This window comes from Thamnophis sirtalis, unplaced genomic scaffold, assembly GCF_051295495.1.
Source record: "Thamnophis sirtalis isolate CommonGarterSnake01/CBP01778 unplaced genomic scaffold, rThaSir2_p1.2 scaffold_3, whole genome shotgun sequence".
In the NCBI taxonomy this organism is placed as follows: domain Eukaryota; kingdom Metazoa; phylum Chordata; class Lepidosauria; order Squamata; family Natricidae; genus Thamnophis; species Thamnophis sirtalis.
The window spans coordinates 165301598-165320638 of record NW_028261383.1 but is presented as its reverse complement, the minus strand read 5'-3'; the positions used below and the strand labels follow the sequence as shown (position 1 = coordinate 165320638).

General features: G+C 38.6%; 1 protein-coding gene across 2 annotated transcripts in view; it reads right to left on the bottom strand.

Moving 5' to 3' along the window:
* UBA1 (ubiquitin like modifier activating enzyme 1) overlaps positions 1-19041 on the bottom strand; it is a 44573-nt gene that overhangs the window by 4910 nt on the left and 20622 nt on the right. The window contains exons 1-19 of one of the 2 annotated variants that reach the window (XM_087710729.1): positions 17671-17822; positions 9738-9854; positions 7448-7506; positions 7028-7196; positions 6769-6903; positions 6333-6439; positions 6018-6108; positions 5783-5915; positions 4843-4940; positions 4462-4608; positions 3882-4058; positions 3568-3675; positions 2853-2933; positions 2617-2772; positions 2168-2333; positions 1519-1715; positions 1103-1167; positions 662-857; positions 488-562 (exon numbers count right to left, since the gene is read on the bottom strand). In XM_087710729.1, the coding sequence (XP_087566855.1) occupies positions 488-562; positions 662-857; positions 1103-1167; positions 1519-1715; positions 2168-2333; positions 2617-2772; positions 2853-2933; positions 3568-3675; positions 3882-4058; positions 4462-4608; positions 4843-4940; positions 5783-5915; positions 6018-6108; positions 6333-6439; positions 6769-6903; positions 7028-7196; positions 7448-7506; positions 9738-9854 (2277 nt within the window). In that variant the 5' untranslated portion in view covers positions 17671-17822. Of the gene's footprint in view, positions 1-487; positions 563-661; positions 858-1102; positions 1168-1518; positions 1716-2167; positions 2334-2616; positions 2773-2852; positions 2934-3567; positions 3676-3881; positions 4059-4461; positions 4609-4842; positions 4941-5782; positions 5916-6017; positions 6109-6332; positions 6440-6768; positions 6904-7027; positions 7197-7447; positions 7507-9737; positions 9856-17670; positions 17823-19041 lie in introns of those variants that run through there. The other variant, XM_087710728.1, reaches the window with a different exon arrangement.

Sequence of the window (19041 nt, the reverse complement as noted above, 5' to 3'; positions counted from 1 at the left end):
CTGTAAGGTAACATGAGGCCATCTGCCCCAGGTCCTGTGAGGAAACTGCCATGTGAAAGTTGGGGGAGAAAATCCCATGTGGCCAACAGGTGCCTTGCAAAGGGCCAGACCAGGCATGCTTCACCAGCAGTAGGAGCAAAAGGATGGCAAAGGGCAGTTAGGGCAGCAGGGGCCATGGAGTGCAAATTACAGGTCACATGATGAAAATTTGGGCGTCCACAAACACACTTCAACTCCGCCCCCCCCCCCCCAAGGCATCAATGGAGGCTGGGGGCGGAGTTGAAGTGCCTTTGTGGACGCCCAAATTTTCATCATGTGACCTGTAATTTCAAACGGGCACCAAACAATGGTCATAAGTCGAGGACTACCTGTGTAAATGTCAATATTGCACTTTGTAAGGACAGAAGATCGAAGTAGAAATCTTTCTCCTATCACCTATCAACTAGCTAATATTTTTTTCAATTTTCAAGCAGATCATGATGCTTACATTTTTGACATCAAAAGTGAGTGGATGAGGACATCGCTTTGGACCTGACCAGAAGAGGGTTCCTGAATTAGTTTTCTGAAAAGAAAAATGGAAATAGCGTTAAAAGGACAGCAGAGCAAAATATACCATTTTACCATTATAAAGAGAGACTGAGGCCATGATACAGGAACTCACCTGATTTGGGGGAAAGTTGTGCAGCAACTGACGAATATTATTGCTATACTGGGTATGCCAATGATTACATGCCCAGGCCACACAGTCACCCCAGGATTTAGGACGGTCAGTCACTAAGCTTTTGAATACAGCTTCCAAAACCTCTAAAGGTTGAGTGCCAGGCAGCTTTTGGGTTCGCTCCATAAATTTGGCATCTCTGGAAAGAAATGAGAACTGGTTCAGTAATTTTCCCTGAGCCTAATAGAAACTGCAAACCATACCACTATGATACATATTTTCACCATTCTGAATCAGTTGGCTTCATTAGAGATTATTAGAAAGCATTACACGTTATTAAATAGTGTCAAATCTACTGCTGCATGGAGCTATACTTTAGTATTTATAATGAAAGGTTAAGCACCTTTAGCCAATTTTGGGCCCTCAATACAGTATAGTACTTACGTAATATACTGGTTGACATTTTCTGCAGGCTGCTTGAAAAGGCCTTCAAATTCATCACGGGCCCACTGGGAAATAAAACAAGAGTTCCAACCTTGACACAGGAATTAAACCAATTGGTACCAAGCACTGATGTTTGTAACAGTAATTTGTTTTGCGCTAAACAGAATTATACAAAATAAAGTATCACACAATAGTTGACACATAGAAGTCAGCAGGACCTGCTAATAAGGTGAAGAGGAGATCCAGTTTGCTCCTTCTAGAGAGAGCAAGAGCTACAACAATTCCTTGATCATGTCAACAGCAAGATCATTCAACTAAAAAGGATCACTATCACATTCAAATTATCACCTTCCAACTTCCAAAAAAACCTGTTACTGTATTGTCGCTATCAAATGTTTGTATCATTGGAATCTCACCTGTAGAGTATGCTCGATAGCATTAGGAAAGTTCTTCAGTGTACAGATAGGGATAGATTTTTCAGGTGGATCTTGACTAGAGCTATAGGATTCTGTTAGGAATGGGATCACCACCTGGATGTTCCCTTTGGTCCCCAGTGTCCCTGATTCCAGCAGGGGCTTGCGGTAGTAGACACAGCGACGATCCATGTACATCCCTAAAGAGAAGTATATAAGAAAATTGTGAATGATTACAATTTAACCTCCAGTCCTGGATAGCACTGGCGGTTAAAAGCCTCAAATTGGATCAATTATATTTTCAGTGCTTGAAGGATGAGCACTTTATTTCCATAACTATTGTATTTGCTGTGAGAGCACTCATGATCTAGAGAGGCAGACAAATCTAAACTTCAGTCACTTAAAATCAATTCATTTTTTAAAATCTAAAAAATTGTGATAATGTAATCCCCTTTGGTCATAATTTGGTTTCATTCAGTTTGAACGTTTGGCACTCTTTCAAAAGTCGCTGGAGCTGGTCACATTCTTGCCTATTCTTCAAACATTGTGAACACAATGGCATAAAGCTTCACTACACTAATCTGTTATACTTCTATCCCCAGATGTGTTTCTAATTTTAAGATGAGTTCAAAAACCACATGCAGATACCTACTTGCATCTACGTTGTCCAGTGCATTTGCCACTCCATCAAGATTCTCAAAGAAGTCATCATCATATATACGTTCAGTGTCTGGGCCTACACGATCTTGGTGGCTTTTGATGTGAATGTTTGGGTTCATTTCTTTCACAGCAGCTGCTGCTGTATCAGATTTCATTTTCTAGATGGTTTGAAATATTAAGTTTTACTCTGGGTATAGAAATTTCACATTACAGCTTCCAGTATTACCATTATTTAAAAAATAAAAAGTAAAAATAAAAAGTAAACACAATATTCACAATCGATCACAAAACAACATGTTTCTTGCCCTTAAATTTGCCAAAATCAACTGTTAAACCTCCACTAAACTCCCAAAGCAAACCATGACAATTTTTCACCAAATGTCCTATGGCTGACCCTTCTGTAACCCCAGAAATCACACTCCTGATACTAATGGAACTGACCGTAACATCCCAAGGTCGGAAGAGGAATTGCCGGTTGAGATTGGACTTCTCAATAGTGTCCATGTCAGTCACAGCCACCTCTCCCCCTTGTCCGCATCCCAGACCAATCATAGCAAAGTTCTTCAGCAGCTCACAGCCAATGGCACCAGCACCAACCTAAGAGAGAGGAAAAAAAAATGTCAGCAGGTTGCTTGGATGGACATACCAAAAAACTGAAAAATCATGTCAACACTTACCAGAAAGTATTTTTGTTGGCTCAGTTTAACCTGTAATTCATTGCCAAACACAGCAATCTGTCCATCATATCGGCAATGTTTCTATCGGGGGGGGGGGAAAAAGAGGCAACCAGTTTGTACCTATTCTTCAAAGGATGGAATATCCCCATTTCCCTAATTCTGCTCATTAATAATCATCACCAATAATTATAATTTATTTATTCCTATAAATACAGAACACTGCATTTTATTTATATACTATTTCAAAAGTTTCAAGTTCCCAACGCTAAATGATACAATAATTTCATTATGGGTCTATTCCTGGTCTTACATGCTACTTCAAATTGCATACCAGGGAATTCATGGGAAAGAATATATTATACGGTAATATACTCCACAATCAAATTTAGTATAAACAATTAAAACCACTCCTTTTTTTGGCCTCAGGCTTAATATATATGTCTCCTAACTTACAAATTGTTTTCCCAGCCATTTTGAGTAGTACTTTCCCCCCATTTAACATTTTTATTGAGTTATAAGATAAAATAAGATACAAAATATGAAAGTAAATAGGAAAAAAGTGAAAGGGGGGTGGGGGAGAAGTGAGGAAGGATTTGGAAAAAGAAAAAGAAGTGTTGACTTCCGAATCTCTTTGTTGCAGTAAAATAAGGCATTAACAGAGTAGTAATTTTTGGGGGGTGATTCCCAAGATACATCTTATGTTTATATTACTCACAGGGCTGCAATTTTCCTCAGTCAAGGTATCCTTATTTTCTTCAGGCAAGCACTCCAATGCATCAAAATACAGCCACTGGATGATAGGCATGAATTTGCCTGAACAGGCCTAAAACAGAGAAATAGAAAAGAACGTCTCTTTGATACCACACTGTTTTGTTCTGCCTGAAAAAGCAAATTTCAGGAATAAATTGGCATTATACACCATCACATTATTACAGAGGATTTGTTTACCAAATCCAAAGCTGCTGAATAAGGAAAACATGGACTAAGTGGAATCCTTTTACTATCTGCCAAGTTTTTCAAATATTGTACCTTCATAACTTCTTGTGCAGCTAGGCCTCCAATGAAGGCGTTGACAGGTGCCAGATCTCCAGAGGCTTGGAAAGCAAGTTCCTTGATGATGTCCTCATTCAAATGTTCTTGCTTAAGTGGGGGCATTGCTTGCTCATTGAGATCTTTCACTAAAGATAGCACCTCGCTAGCGTCTGCCTGAGGAAGAATGGAAGAAGTCCGATAAAGGCTAAGGAAAGCTGGGAGGAACCGTTTTTCACCAAAACCATAAATGTAACCTGTGCTAAATGCAGTCTGTGTAAAATAATAGCTATCATTAAAAATGCCTAAGCATAAAAGTATATAAAATGACCACTTTCCACAACTAGTGGTCCCTGAATAAAAATGTATTGCATTTAATGTAACATTCAAGCAGATTAAGAAATGGAAAGTGAGCAACTCTGTACAAGATTTACACCAGTATTCCAAGCATTATTCTTTGATTAGTGACTTTGCTTGCAACAGTAGCTGTATATTCTGTGGTTGATATGAACTACTGTTACTGGGGGAAAAAATCTCAACTTGCAAACTAGAAAAAGAAAAATGGAACCGAATAGCCTACCTGGTTACGAGGCCTGGGAAAATGCCCATGCTTTTTGTGAAACTCATGCAAGGCCTGAAATGCCAAATGCAGCTGGCCTGGCCGATCAAACTTGCCAAAATCAGTAACAACCAATTCTGGCTCTGGCAGAGAGGTGCGCAGAGATTTCTGAAAGAAAAATAATGGAAAAATTGAAAATAGGCAGCGATGCCTTCATAGTTACCCTTTACTGGCAGGGAAGTTGCTTACTTCCAACCTCCAAGCCAGTGCTTACGTACCACCCAAGAACAGGCACAGGCAGATCAAAAGGTGCCAGATTGTTCTAATGGCAGGATGTTGTTGGGAACCATGGGAATTTGCGCAGCAAAAAAAAATGCAGAATCTGTCAGAAAAGACACTTACAAAGCTAATCTTCTTTGGCATTTTGACCTGGGTAACAATGCCGCCACGTACATAGTCTGAAAAGTTGGAGGTGTCACCAATACTAAATGTGTAGGGACCTAGAAAAGAATAAGAAGTACACCCATATAGATGTCACGGGCAAAGAACCACACTGAAAATAAAAACATTGGCACTTCAGAATTGCCATATTAACTTGGACCAAGAATCCTCAACAATCTTGTCAAATTACTAGTCTCGAAGAACTTTCTTAATAGACACGAGAAAGAAGTAAGAGCCAATTTTTCTAACATTTCCACAATAGGATTAAATTCTAAGTAATAGTGGAAGAAAAGAAATATGCCCTCATGCTACAATAAACAAGCAGCAAAGAGAGAAGATGGACCGTGAAATGTTTTTGTTATGCTGTGCCAGAGTAATTATATTCTGAGTAATGAACTGGAGAATTTTCAGGAAACTTTAAAAAAAATCATACAAGAGAATGAAGATGCTACAATGAGCATCTTTCCACATTCTCTAACATGCTTATTTGTAGCATGCTTAAGACTTACAATCAATTCAATGTTTGTAGACTTCTTTTTCGTTTTATTTTTTTGCACCTTCAACTCAGTCTTCACTCTTAGACAAGTCTCTGCAATTTTCTTGGAAACAATTTTAGAAATCGTCTGCCCTTGCCTTCTTCCTACGGCTGAGAAAGTGCGACTGGCCCAAAATCACCCAAACGGCTTTGTACTAGCTTGATATTTTTAACCACTACACCAAACTGACTGTCACTTGTAACTCAGGCTAAAATTCCAAGTTAATGTTACATATTAGACACTCTATATGATTCCCAACATACCAAAAGATAATTTTGTCGAACAGTTTAAAAAAAAACTTTGACAGATATTCCATTCTAGTAACATCTACATTTTGTGCAGGTCAAAGCAACACCGTGTCTCACCCAACACTTTGATTTCCATTGGTTCACAACTGTTAAGCTCTTTCATGCCCTCAACTTCCAGGAAAGAAACAAAGTCTCCGCTTTCAAAACCATGCCGAGCCTCATCTAGACAGGTTACCTCTCCAGGGCACCCCTGTACAGGAAAAAGAAATTCGAGCTACTGTGTGGGTCTGAAAAAATCAATAAATCTACCTTAAAAACAGAACCTTGACTGCCAGCTTCAAGAAATAATTACCTTAGTAACCATTGAGACCATAGCACTAAGTGGCTGCTCTCCATTGGTATCTGTCACAACCATGTTCTCACCAAAGTCACAGAACAACTGGCTGTAAGAGAGAGAAAATGGGCGATCTTAGGGGCTTTGGAGCACCTTCAGCACTGTGCCTGGTGGTCTTGAAAGCCAAGGTTGGGACCCCATAACTGGGCTGTGTGGCGCATGACATATGGTGGTTAGGAATCCCAAACAGTTCATCCCAACCAAAAGAAGAACCCTACTGAAAGAAATGGTCACAACACAGAAAAGGGTATTAAAAACGAACTATTGTCTTACCCAAAGAGTCCTTTGGTATCTGCCACTACAAGTTTGATATTTTGGCTGTGACAGAAATCACTAATACGTAACTGTTCCTCCAAGGGACAATTGGTGAGCACAACTACCTGCAAAAAGGAGATAGGGAGATGGGCGGTTATGAAACTGGATGGAGGGATGGAGGGAAGAAAAAGCCTTTGAAATAAATCACACTAGAAATCTGGAGCTCTTCAGTATCAGCTCACTGTTCAGACTTCCTGGTCTATGGCAAGTAATATTCCCAGCCATGTCTTCTCTCCCATCCTATTTTTCATTTTATTTATTAATGCTCACAAAAACTCTGTTTGTGTATATAAAAAATATAAGCCAAATATCTAACTAGATTGTTTACTGAATCAGGAAAGTAATTCTTGATATAAAGTGCTTAGTAACCCTCGCTTCTGAGAAATTAAAATACCTGGAAGTTGTTAAGAAAGTCCTCACTGAGAGGTCCAGTGTAAGCAGTAACAGGTACATAGGAGTTGAGTTCAGCGAGCCGTGTCTGAGATACTTCAGCACGGTTCTTTCCAAGGTCTTCCTCACGAAGGTAGAACTGGAAGAAAGGATGGGGAAGTGGGGGGATGTTTTAGTAGTAAATATGTTTCAATAAAGGTAATCACAAATAGAACCATATTTAAGTGAATAAAATGAATTGAGAGGTAGGATGAACCACCTACCTGGGAAGAAAGATCAGACCATTCAGCTATACCTTGGTCATGGATTGTGACTGATTTAACACCACCTAAAATGATGTTTTTAGCTATCTCCACACCTAGTCCTCGCAAACCAGATACTAAGATGTTGGCATTCTGCATTCGTTTCATTGCCTCGTGGCCCAATACATATCTATTCAGGACAAATGGGGAAAAGGATTACATTTTCAGTGCCTTGTTGGTCCAACCTGAAAACTGAGCATCCCATATACAGGCAGGTTTCTCTCAACATCTGATAAAGTTCAACAGCTCCAAAACACATCATACTTATATTCACATATTACTTAATATGTGAATATTCACATCATACTTAATATTCACATATTAGACTGGTACTAACAATCTACTTTTCAAAACAGCTCTGATTCTCCTTTTGATACTTACAGCTGCCTTGAGTATAGACCCTCATCAATATCTGTTTCACTTCCATTCTTGGCCATACCCTGGAAAGGACAAATATAATCAATTAATCCTTGACTGCCTTTTGATCATTAAAAGAATGTGATAAAGGAACACAAATAACTAAGAACAACCACTATTTGGTTTCTATATTTTATCACTCTCAATGCATTTCAAATATTAATTATTTACCAAGGAAGAATTTAAAGTACAAAAAGAAGTCAAGAAATCTGGTCAATTGAATTATGGATGGCAACTCGGGTAATATATTTCACAAATCCACAACTGCATTACAAGAAAGAACAACAAATAGAAAAGGAAACGGATATTACAGCGTTCTTTGTCCCTCTATTCCTCTGTATAAATCTGAGTATTTTTTTTAATACTACATGAAGACACACCTTCAGGCTTATTAATTCCTTACAGAAGAATGCAGAGCACATTTTGTAAGGGCACAGCTAAGGCTACCTATTACCAGGGAGGGGTTGCAGTTTTCAATCCCCCCCCAAATCTGCAGTACTCTCAATGCATAGCAGCGGTTTCCCAATATTTGACAATCTGCCCCAAATTATTTCTCCAAGAAATGGAACCAAAACAGTAAAAGCCTATTTTTTAAAAATAAATGTACATTCTCCAAGCTAAGAAAGAGCTGAACACAAGCCAGTCATAAATCAACACAAGATGACCAGATGACTGCAAATTCATATTACAAATACGGGTAGTCATTGGCTCACAACAGTTTGTTTAGTGGCCATTTGAAGTTATAACAGCACTGAAAAAAGTGACTTGTGACTGTTTTTCCCACGTATGACCTTTGCAGCATTCCCATGGTCACACAATCAAAATTCAGACAATTGACACTGACTCATATTTATGAAAGTTGCAGTGTGCTGGGCTCATGTGATCATGTTTTATGACCTAAGAAACAAAGTCAATGGAAAAGCCAGATACACTTAAAAACTGTGTTCCTGACTTAACAATTGCAGTGATTCACTTAACAATGTGGCGAGAAAGTGGTAAAATAGGGCAAAAATGAAGAGCCGAGGTGGCGCAGTGGGTAGAGTGCAGTACTGCAGGCCACTTCAGCTGACTGCTAGATCAGCAGTTCAGCGGTTCAAATCTCACCGGCTCAGGGTTGACTCAGCCTTCCATCCTTCCGAGGTGGGTAAAATGAGGACCCGGATTGTTGTTGGGGGCAATATGCTGACTCTGTAAACCGCTTAGAGAGGGCTGAAAGCCCTATGAAGCGGTATATAAAAATCTGCTATTGCTATTAAAAAAAAAAAAAAACTTAACTGTCTTACTTAGCAATAAAAATGTTGGGCTCAATTGTGGTCGTAAATTGAGGACTACCTATACTACCCACTGCTTGCTATACCACTTGCTCTAGTAGGACAAGAAAGCATGTGTTGTAACATGTACAAAAAGCTAGATATAAGAGATAGTAACAATGGGTACAATGACATATATATATACACATCACTAAAAGTCCCCAAGAGTTGTTAATGCAAAATCAGGGAATTTGACTCCTATATAATCGGAGGTTGCAGATTCCAGATTATATTGTACATTTTTATAGAAGTGTAAACCCTTGTATTAATTTTGTAATTGCTATCTATAAACATATTGAAGATATAACTATTTGGATACTTATTGGTTTCTATCAATTTCACAGGAAAGGCTGTAACTAAGTGAAGGACTGTAATCAAGACTCAATCTGGGAGCAAAATGTAGAAATCCTTTTTAGATCTCTCTCTCTCTCTCTCTCTCTCTCTCTCTCTCTCTCTCTCTCTCTCTCTCTCTCTCTCTCTCTCTCTCTCTCTCTCTCTCACACACACACACACACACACACACACACACACACACCAGTATAGACTTAAGAGTGCTTACAAGTTGGGGAGGCATTAAGATTTTCTGCCTCCTTTCTGTATCATGACAATAGGCTCTTTACCAAGATAAAAATTAATGCTGGATTTACCCTTGCCCATCTTTAAAGCTAACATATTTTCTCTGTGCAAGTAGAGCAGGGGTCCCCAAGCCCCGGTTCATGGACCAGCACTAGGCCGCAGCATGCCAAAAACTGGGCCCTGCAAACAAGTGAAGCCCCATTTCCGGGATGCAGGCGGTGTACAAAACCATGCCCCTCCGGTCCACAGAAAAATCTCTCTTCATGGAACCTGTCCCGGGAGCCCAAAAGGTTGGGGGCCGCTGAGGTAGAGAATCAGTATGTCAGAATCAGAGATAGTATGCTGCATTAATCAATTCAGAAACTTACGTTGGCAGGCGCTTCACGCAAATCAGTCTGTATGGATTTTCCAGAGGAGCAGTTTGAACCCGTCTTTGACTCTGATTCACCCAAGCGACGCTTCTTGGACAACGGCGAGCTGGACATCTAAATGCACAATGGAAAATACAGATATGAGAATACAATCTTTGATAATCTAATCATTTTGCAGCAGGATTATGACTCTGCCAAAAACAAAAATATCCTTTGCAATAGGCAAAGCACTTATGGGAATAGGAGAGAAATACAAAAATAGTGTCTGTTGCAATGAAGCAGAAGCAATTAACAATTTCCTCCCAATACTGGTCCACAATCTTTGTTGCCTGAGGGAATCAAAAGATTTGCTACATGTGAAGAACATGTTGCTACCAGTGGTCTCTTAGGACACCCCAAAGGGACTATTTCCCATGTCCCACTGGAGTACTAATTGCAGAATCAACCAACTAAATCATACCAGTTAATCAAGTATGGCAGTAGCATAATGGAAAACAAATCTTTGAGGAAGCATAGCTTTCCTTCACGTTCTGTGCTAAAAGTATCTTATATTGGATCAATTGAAAAAGGCACTGTCTTTCTTAGCAGATTTCTCATCAGAAAAAAAAAGTATTTCCAGAGTACTGGAACAATACTGCGTGCTATTTTAAAATAGTTTTAAAATATAAAGTTCCTTTTTAATCTACTATCTAAAACTAGTTATTTTTCAATGCTACACCTATAATCACAGAATTCTGAACCAGATGACATCAGTTTAGGCTGTTCTTTTATGGCAAATGTCTCCAAGGTGCCACAGAAGCTATACTTCTGTAGAAATTGCATTGAAACACTCCAAAAGCAAATCCAGTTTTACAACACATTACCATTTAGAGTGATAAATGCAGGTAGGAAAAAGCATGAAAGAAGAAATGTTCACTATCCAATACAGGTAGTCCTCAATTTATGACCAGTTAATGACCATTCAAAATTATGATGGACCACCCAAAAGCTACTTACAACCCTTTTCCAAATTACAAAGGCTATTTACAAACATATATGAGTCATATGATCATATTTTAGACGCCTGGCTGATGTTTGCTGCATCATGACCATTTGCAGCATCCTGCAGTCAATAAATCACAATCTGTGATCTTGGTCAAGGTCTGACATTTATTTCATTTCTGGCAAAAAATGCCCATTGGAGAAAATTGACTGACTTAACGACTGCTGCAAAAAAAATTTTTTTTTCATAAATCCAGTCTGGTCACATGATGCCTCAGTTTAAGACTACAATTTATGACCATAAATCTGGGTTCAGTTATGATCACAAGTAGAGATCAACCTGTACCACAAATTCATTGGAAGAAAGCATTTCCTTATTCCTTCCCAGGATATGCTTACTTAAACAGGTAAGAACAAAATTCTTTAAATGAATCCTGCTTTACATATAGTCTATTTAAATCCATCCAATGATATTACACTTATTCTTGTTGTGTATGAATTCAGCATCACATTATCAGCTCTATTCTTACTAGAAAAACAGTATATAATCCTTTTATTATTGTAAGCCCTGTCTCACAAGCTCAATAAATGAGCATCCATTTCAAAAGAGCATCCAGGTTTTTTTTGCCATATGCTGAGTTTTAATTAATTTATGGAACCCCACACCATACAGCCTGCTCAATTATGCTATATTATTATGATGTTAGACACAAATGACTGAATTTCCTCAGTCAAAGGAAAATCATAATAAAAAAATACAGATCAGCCAAATGTTACATTGAAGTGCTGATATTCTTCTTATAGCAGCCAAGGTAATATTACTTTGGATCTGTCTTAAGAAATTACAGCATGAAGGGGAAAAGTAACAACTGGTTCAGTGATTACAATGGTTCTAAGAAACTATGATGCTAGCTGCAAGGTAAGCTAACAATGTTTAAAAGTTTTAATGTCAGTTTCTGCAAAGCTAATACTTCCCACCTTTCCTCCCAACTGCATATATAATTTTAGTGTTATATAAGTACAGGTAGTCCTCGACTTATAACAGTTCATTTAGTGACCAAAGTTACAATGGAACTGAAAAAAAGTATAGACATTTTTCACACAACCGTTAGGGCATCCCATGGTCACATGATCAAAATTCAGATGCTTGGCAACTGACTCATATTTATGATGGTTCCTTGGGCTATGTGACCTTATAAGCAAAGCCAATGGGGAGAAGCCAGATTCACTTAACACTGTGTTACTAACTTAACTGCAGTAATTCATTTACCAACTGTGGCAAGGAAAGTCATTAATAGAGCAAAAATTCACTTAACAAATGTTTCACTTAGCAACAGAAATGGTGGGCTCAATTGTGGTCATAAATCATGGACTACCTGTAATCTTTCCTATCTGCTTGTAAAAACAGATCATAAAGACGAAGGATGTCTTGTTCCATGTAACTGTAAAATAACTGCAGTTACCCATGTTCCACACCAATGTAACATTTTATTTCCTGATTAAATACAATTCTTGCTGGTTTTTGAAAGAGCATATACCTTATCCAATCATCTAGTAAGGAAATGTCAACAGCAAGTTAGTTTCCAGATTGAAGGGAAGCAATTTGGAAAAGAGCACCAATAGACATAACACTGAGTAGGAAGTACAACTGATTTCAAATCAAAATCAGGCCAACAAAAAATAGGGAGTATATTTTTTTTCTTTTCTCAATATGTGGAAGAATACATACAAGGTCAATAAGGTTTTACTGCTTCATAAAAAGTTGGGGGGGGGGAAGAGAGCCTTAGGCAATGTACAGTAAAAAATATAAACAGAATGAAGTTTAAAAAAAAGGAAGACTTTTACAGAGTTAAATCACAATACTGATTTGTGGTAACAAATGCCATAATCAGTAACAAAAGGATCATGTTAAAAAATTAAATTAAAATTAGTTACAATCTAATTCTGTTCTCTATAATCTGTTCTTCTGTTCAGCTTTTGAAGAAAGAACATTCCTGTTACATCTGAGGTATGGCTGTATTATCAGATAAGAATTCTTTTGAGACTATGTGTTCTATTGTTAGGTTACCGATACCGACAGTTGATCTGCTGGTTCAAAAATTATTGGTTGTTTTATTACTATAATTGTTTAACTGTAAGCTAGTTAGACCCTGCAAATGAAGCGGCATACAAATTTGTACCTCTCTGAAATGGACTTTGAGGCTATTTGGGGGGGGGGGGGGGAGAGAAAAATGTCTATACTATAAAAGGACACTGCTGACTGAGGCATACAACTGGACCTAACATGCTCAGCATTACAACTATGAAGCCCAGGCAAGGATAGCTTCCATTACTTAAAAGTTAATCCATCCTTTATGCAGGGACCATTGAGGAAACCACAGCTGTCAGCTTTTTGATTAATAAAACCAAGTTGGCACTGGGTTCAGCAATTTTTTGGGTGTGTGGTTTAAGCCGTATATCTCTAATAAGAATTACTATTTTTATTTAGCCAGTATATTCATTGAACTAAAAGGCTATCAAACAGTACTGATAATCCTCAAAGATAGCTTCTACTATATTCATCTCTCCAAAACTATATATGAAGTAATTTTCTAGCAGAAATTACTGAAGTAGAATAAATTAAGCAGAAAAATGCAAAAGGAATTATCTTGAACAAAGAATAATTTAACTCAAAAATGATCCTAATAATTTTGGAAGAATTTCCACATATAATGAATGAAAATGTTTACCTCCTAGATCGGTGGGCAAGGATAATTGACGCGCAAAATATAGCCTCTCATTATCAAGACAACCCCTGCCTTCTCGAGGTGCCCACCGTTTTTCCAACAGAAGGGGCTCTGTCAACTCTTGGGCCCGGCGAACTCAAGTAGTACTCAGCCTAGAATCATGGATCCCGTTGATTCGGGATGCATGCGACTCTACAGCGAAGGGATTGGCGATGCCGTACCGACGCTAAAGACTTAAGTAACTCCTAGATCAGTTGTGTCAAACTCACATCCTCACGTTGTCATCATGTAAGGTATCACAACTTTTTCCTCCTTCGCTAAACTAGGCATGGCCAGCACATAATGCATCCGGCCCGCAAGTTTGACACCCCTGTCCTATATTAAATATCAACCATTATTGCTGATAATTATTGTGAATTTAGAAATTCACAGTGGCGTACTGGACATTGTCATACAAATTCAAATAAAAACAAACAGTTTTTGCTATTCCTACCATAGTGACTTATGAAGCTACAGTCTGCAGCATATAGTTTTGGGACAAGCATACTTATTAACAAATATATCCATTTTAATGGGCATTCAAAGAGCATAAAAGTTACACTATAGTAAAATAATTTTTCACCTGAGTTAATTGAAACAGAAATAATCAAAATATAAAACTTGTCCTTTCTAAGCCTGAAGAACAATAGGAACAACCAATGAGTAAAAATTTCAAACATTTTATAACATTAAGTCATTTTAACAAATTAATATCATTTTGATATTAATCCTGATAAATCTTGATGAAAATACATGTAGTACGGTATATGGTACTTTCCCTTAAAACCATTTACTCTTATTTGAACTGGGTGAGGAAAAAACACAAGAATGACATTAAATATAAGTAACTGTAGAATAAACTGTAAGAATCAATGTGATGTTGACATTATGATGCTGGACTAGGAATGGGAAGAACACATGTTCTAATCCCTCCTTAAGCAAAAAAACCAGGCTTTATGACAAGCCAGCTAAAAAACAAAAGCTCTGATCATTTTATGTATTGATAACTTTGCTATGTGAACTGAAGTGGGCACAGTGCAAAACAAGAGGACTCTGCAACCATATGAAACTAACACTACAATGGTGAAATAAATAGCTGTGACTTGGAGCAAAGGAGAAAAAAACAGGTGTCCATGCAGTCACTAGAGGTTGAGTTCTAAAAGGAATCTTTCTCTTAAAGACAGGCAGAAAATGGAACTGGATATTTTGGCATGAATGATTTGCTGCAAAACAGGAATTTTAGATACTCAATTGTTTAACAATACAGCAATGAACTAAATTGCCATATCAACAGGTTGCTCAAAGTTTGGGGTTAAGCCAGGAATAGGTTTTATGTGAAATTACACTATATTTTATCTCAACGACAACAAATTTTGTCTGTATGTAATCAGATATCTTTTTTAAAAACTGTAAATCACTATGTTGTATCAACTCTGTGATCTATAGCTTCCCATTCTAGACTCTTTTGAGCTGTTTTCTAAATGATTGAGCACCCCAAATCTATATTTCATTCAGGATATCTTAACTCTAGTATCTTATCTCTAGTATCTATATCTGAATTTTAAGCCCAGCAAAAACCAACCCTGACATCAAAAATACACAAGGTATGTTTCAGGAAATATAAAGCATAATTCTATCATTATAGTTCAGTAAAGCAATAAGCAGGGGTGTTCTATGTAATGATCAACCAATCATATCAGATACACGTCAGAAAAAAAGGTAGTTAAAAAGACTTCGCACAAATACAATAATCTCTGCCACAGAGTCAAGGTGAAATGTAGTCCATCTGAGGATTTTCCATCTAACAAATGCCTATTCCCATTGGCTCAATATGTCCCATGATTGACAATTTTGCAAATTGGTGCATATATCAAATGCTAGATAAAATTGATTTCAAAAATAAAGTTGCCAATCAAGAAATAAGTGAGACAAAAGCCAGATTAGAAATAAAATTATTATGGATGCTGAAGATGACTATAAAATTTCACAACTTTGGAACAAAACTTCATTAGGGTGAGTTTTTACATAGAAATCTGTATTTAATCTTTATTTATGTTAACTTTCTTGCTTGGGGTTTGAAAAGAACTTGTAAAGACATAATAATTGTACACATACCATATTATGAAAAAGCATACAAGTTTGATGGACTGTCTAAATTTAGCAGCCACAAGTCTTATGCCTTGTCAGAACAGAACCCTTAACATACTTAACATCCAAGGTTTGATATGTCTACTGAAAGGCATAGGTTACAAAGACATACACTTACTATTAATTTTTTAAATTAGTTTTAAGGTAATGAAAAGAAAGTAACAAAAAGGAAACAAAGGCAATGTCACAGGATTTTATATAAATGCCAAAATTAGATTCAGAATCCTATCTGGAGTTCTGTTCCCAAACTTCTTGATGTCTATAAAAGAAAGCATAAAACAGAATTGTTTTATATACTTTTGGCCTACATGAGGAAGGAAAATACACAAATAATTCTGATCTGATATGAAGTTCTGAGCTTTTCTACTATAAAACCCAGAGCTATGAATGAAAACACTTTCCATGCTTTCTTCCTCTTTACAGGTTAAAATTACAGTATCTGAAAAAAAATATACAAAAATAATTGCCATGGAAACTTGACCTGGCATATTAATTGTCAATGCTTATTGGATGTACAAGATATAGCCAGCCAATTACAGTATACATTTTAAGTAAAGACTACCAATAATGGATAAGAATTAAACATGGCAATCTTTTAATTAGCTTCTTGTGCAAGACAATTAAGTCACAAATCAGTTCAGGCAGATTTACCAGAATCACATTCAAGCTGCCCCATGACAAACATGCACAGGCAGACAAATACAAAGAATATGGGCTATATTATTTCAGATAGATGGGATTGCATGACAGAGATGTGATCATAAGATACGCCGAGAGATACGTAAAAGGGCAAGTGCCCTGATTGCCTCAAAATTCCTAACATATCCCTTTTAATATACGAATTAGTAAGATACAAAACTACAGTACCTGTTCTCTGTCTGCCTTCCCTATTTTCAATAATATACAGAGCCTTCTCCAAAAATGAATTCTTAAAACTTTAAAAACCCAGATAACAAATCTTGAAAAACCAATCCCAGTGGTAGAAAAAGTCAGTGGAAAACTGAGAGGATTATCATTTATTCTGTGAAACCTATGCATTTTTGGAATAGATACCGAGATAACAACCACAACCAATGATGCAGAGCCAGCAATGTTAAAGCCAACCGGATTATACTCCTATCAAAGACCACTGAAGAACCACATTTTCCTAGACGCCCTCCACGAGAGGGGGGGGGGGAGAAAATCTTTCAAAAATCTGCTTTGCCATGCTACTGGCATGACTGAGATTCTGTTTTATCTCCTTTGTAAACTCCTCAGTGAATCGAAGAATACTGTAACACGGCCTCTTCACAAATACCGTTAGGATAGACGCTGAAAGAAAGAATCCACCCCAACAATTCGCAGCGCTTCCCACACTCCTAACTCAACATTTACGCCCAGGTGACTAACCTCCCCTTCCCCCGGGGACTTTTTATTCGGGCTCTTCTTCTCTGAAACCCGCATTCCCCCCAAGTGGGGGGGGGGAGAGAGATACGGGAGAAAATTACAGCAGGTAACGGCAGCCCACACTTTCCACTCCCCCCCCCCAAATTTGATCCCCATTCCTCAGGAAAGGATAGATCAGGAAGAGCCACGAATCCTTTACTGGGAAAACGGGAATTATCCCCCGATTTAGCCTTCGTAGAAGAGAAAGGGAATCTGAGGGGCGAAACGGAAAGAGCGAGAGAGCGGAGCATTTCTCTGAATGAAAACGCAGCGCCAAGGCTAACAGGAAGGAAAGAAGGAAAGAAAAGAGCAGCTGTTCCAGCTAAGAGGGCAGCTGGGCACCAGGCGGCCTCATAAAAAGGACGTTGGGAGGCAAGGAAAGCTAGAAATCCCAGGCAGGTAAGGTACGGAAGGGGGGGGGCGCAAGACGAGGAGCAGTTGGCCGTAACGCTACTTGCCGGCGAGACGCGGTCTAGGCCTTGCCGGCTTGGAAGAAGGAACCCTACACAAAAAGGGGGGAGGCGTTTCTATGGAGACCAGATTCCTTTTGAATGTTCCTCTGTTTCTAGGGAAATAGGCGACGGGAGGGGGGGGAAAGCCCCAAAGATTACCAATGAGGCTGTGTCAGGCCCCGCCGCGGCCGCCGCTGCTGCCGAGTCACCGCTCTGCGCTGCTGCTGCTGTTTCCTCCTCCGGCCTGCACTGACATAAGATGGCCGCGGCAGGGCCCGGAACAAAAACCTCCCCAGTGTCGCACCGCTCCTATCTAGACTGCGACTAAACCCAACCATTGACTCCATTGGATTCAGCCAGCGTCCGTCACACAGAGGCTCGCCCTGATAGGCTACAAGGAGAAAAGTTAGCGCGAGGCCACGCCCACTGACCTGAGGAATCTGCCTCCTTTTATGATGAAAAAACTGATGCGGGGAAGCCCCTCCCGCCCGGCCTCAGCCTTGAGGTAAAAAGAGGCGGCCCTTGCAGTATCAGGGCCATGCCCCTTCGAAACTTCACGCCGAGACTAAGGAAACGAAACGAGCCCAGCAACGCCTTAAGGAATAGAAATGTATATCTCACTCCTGAGTTAGAGAGAAAGATAAACTCAATTTCTTATTTAAAGGAACTGCAAGCAAGATGGGTACTTCGGCAGGAAAAATCTATAGAGATTGTCAAGTCATCCAGGTCATGGTTGTTCCAAAGGTGCTGAAAGTCCAGTTGCCTCCTGAATTGGGACAACTGTGGCCTGGTTGACAGAGAATCTCTATAGACTTTTAGCTATGCAATTTGGGATGAACACCCTTCGAATGGGGTAAAAATTGCAGAATACAGGAACCATTACTACTCACTACTCAGGTGACCCTGAGGATACAGATAAACCTCCAAGTGCTTCAAGACTCTTTAGTCAAAAAGGATGCAAATGAACAGCTGTCTGCAAGGAACATAAAGCCTTCCATTTCCCACCATCCAGTCAAAACTGAAGAAACTTCTTGGATGAGAAATGAAACATCTTCAAAGGAAAAAAAAACAACCAAGAAAGCCAGTTGCCTCCTGAAAAACCACCTTTGGGACAGCAGGAGAAATGTTTTCCCAGTGTGGAAAAAACCCTATACTTATAAAAATTACCTTTGCTAGTAAGCAAGCATAAAAGCCTACAATATATTTTGCCTGTAAAAGGTTTTTGAGTGTTAAAAGTAATTTTCTAAAATATAATCAATTTATCCTTGCAACAACTGTATAAAATAGGACAAAAATAAATAATAATGGAAAAACCAGTTGCCCCAAATAAGTTATGGTAGGCAGCATTTCAATCAGATATCTCCACTTGTTTTTACCAAAACATGTATGTCCAGCTCAACCACATAATAAGAGGTAGTATGTTATTTTTTCTTGCACAATCCAGCAACCATTTGTGCTCTTTCACACTGGTGAAACCAACTATCAGTACTAAAGATTTAACAAGTATTATAAGCATTATGCTCAAATCAC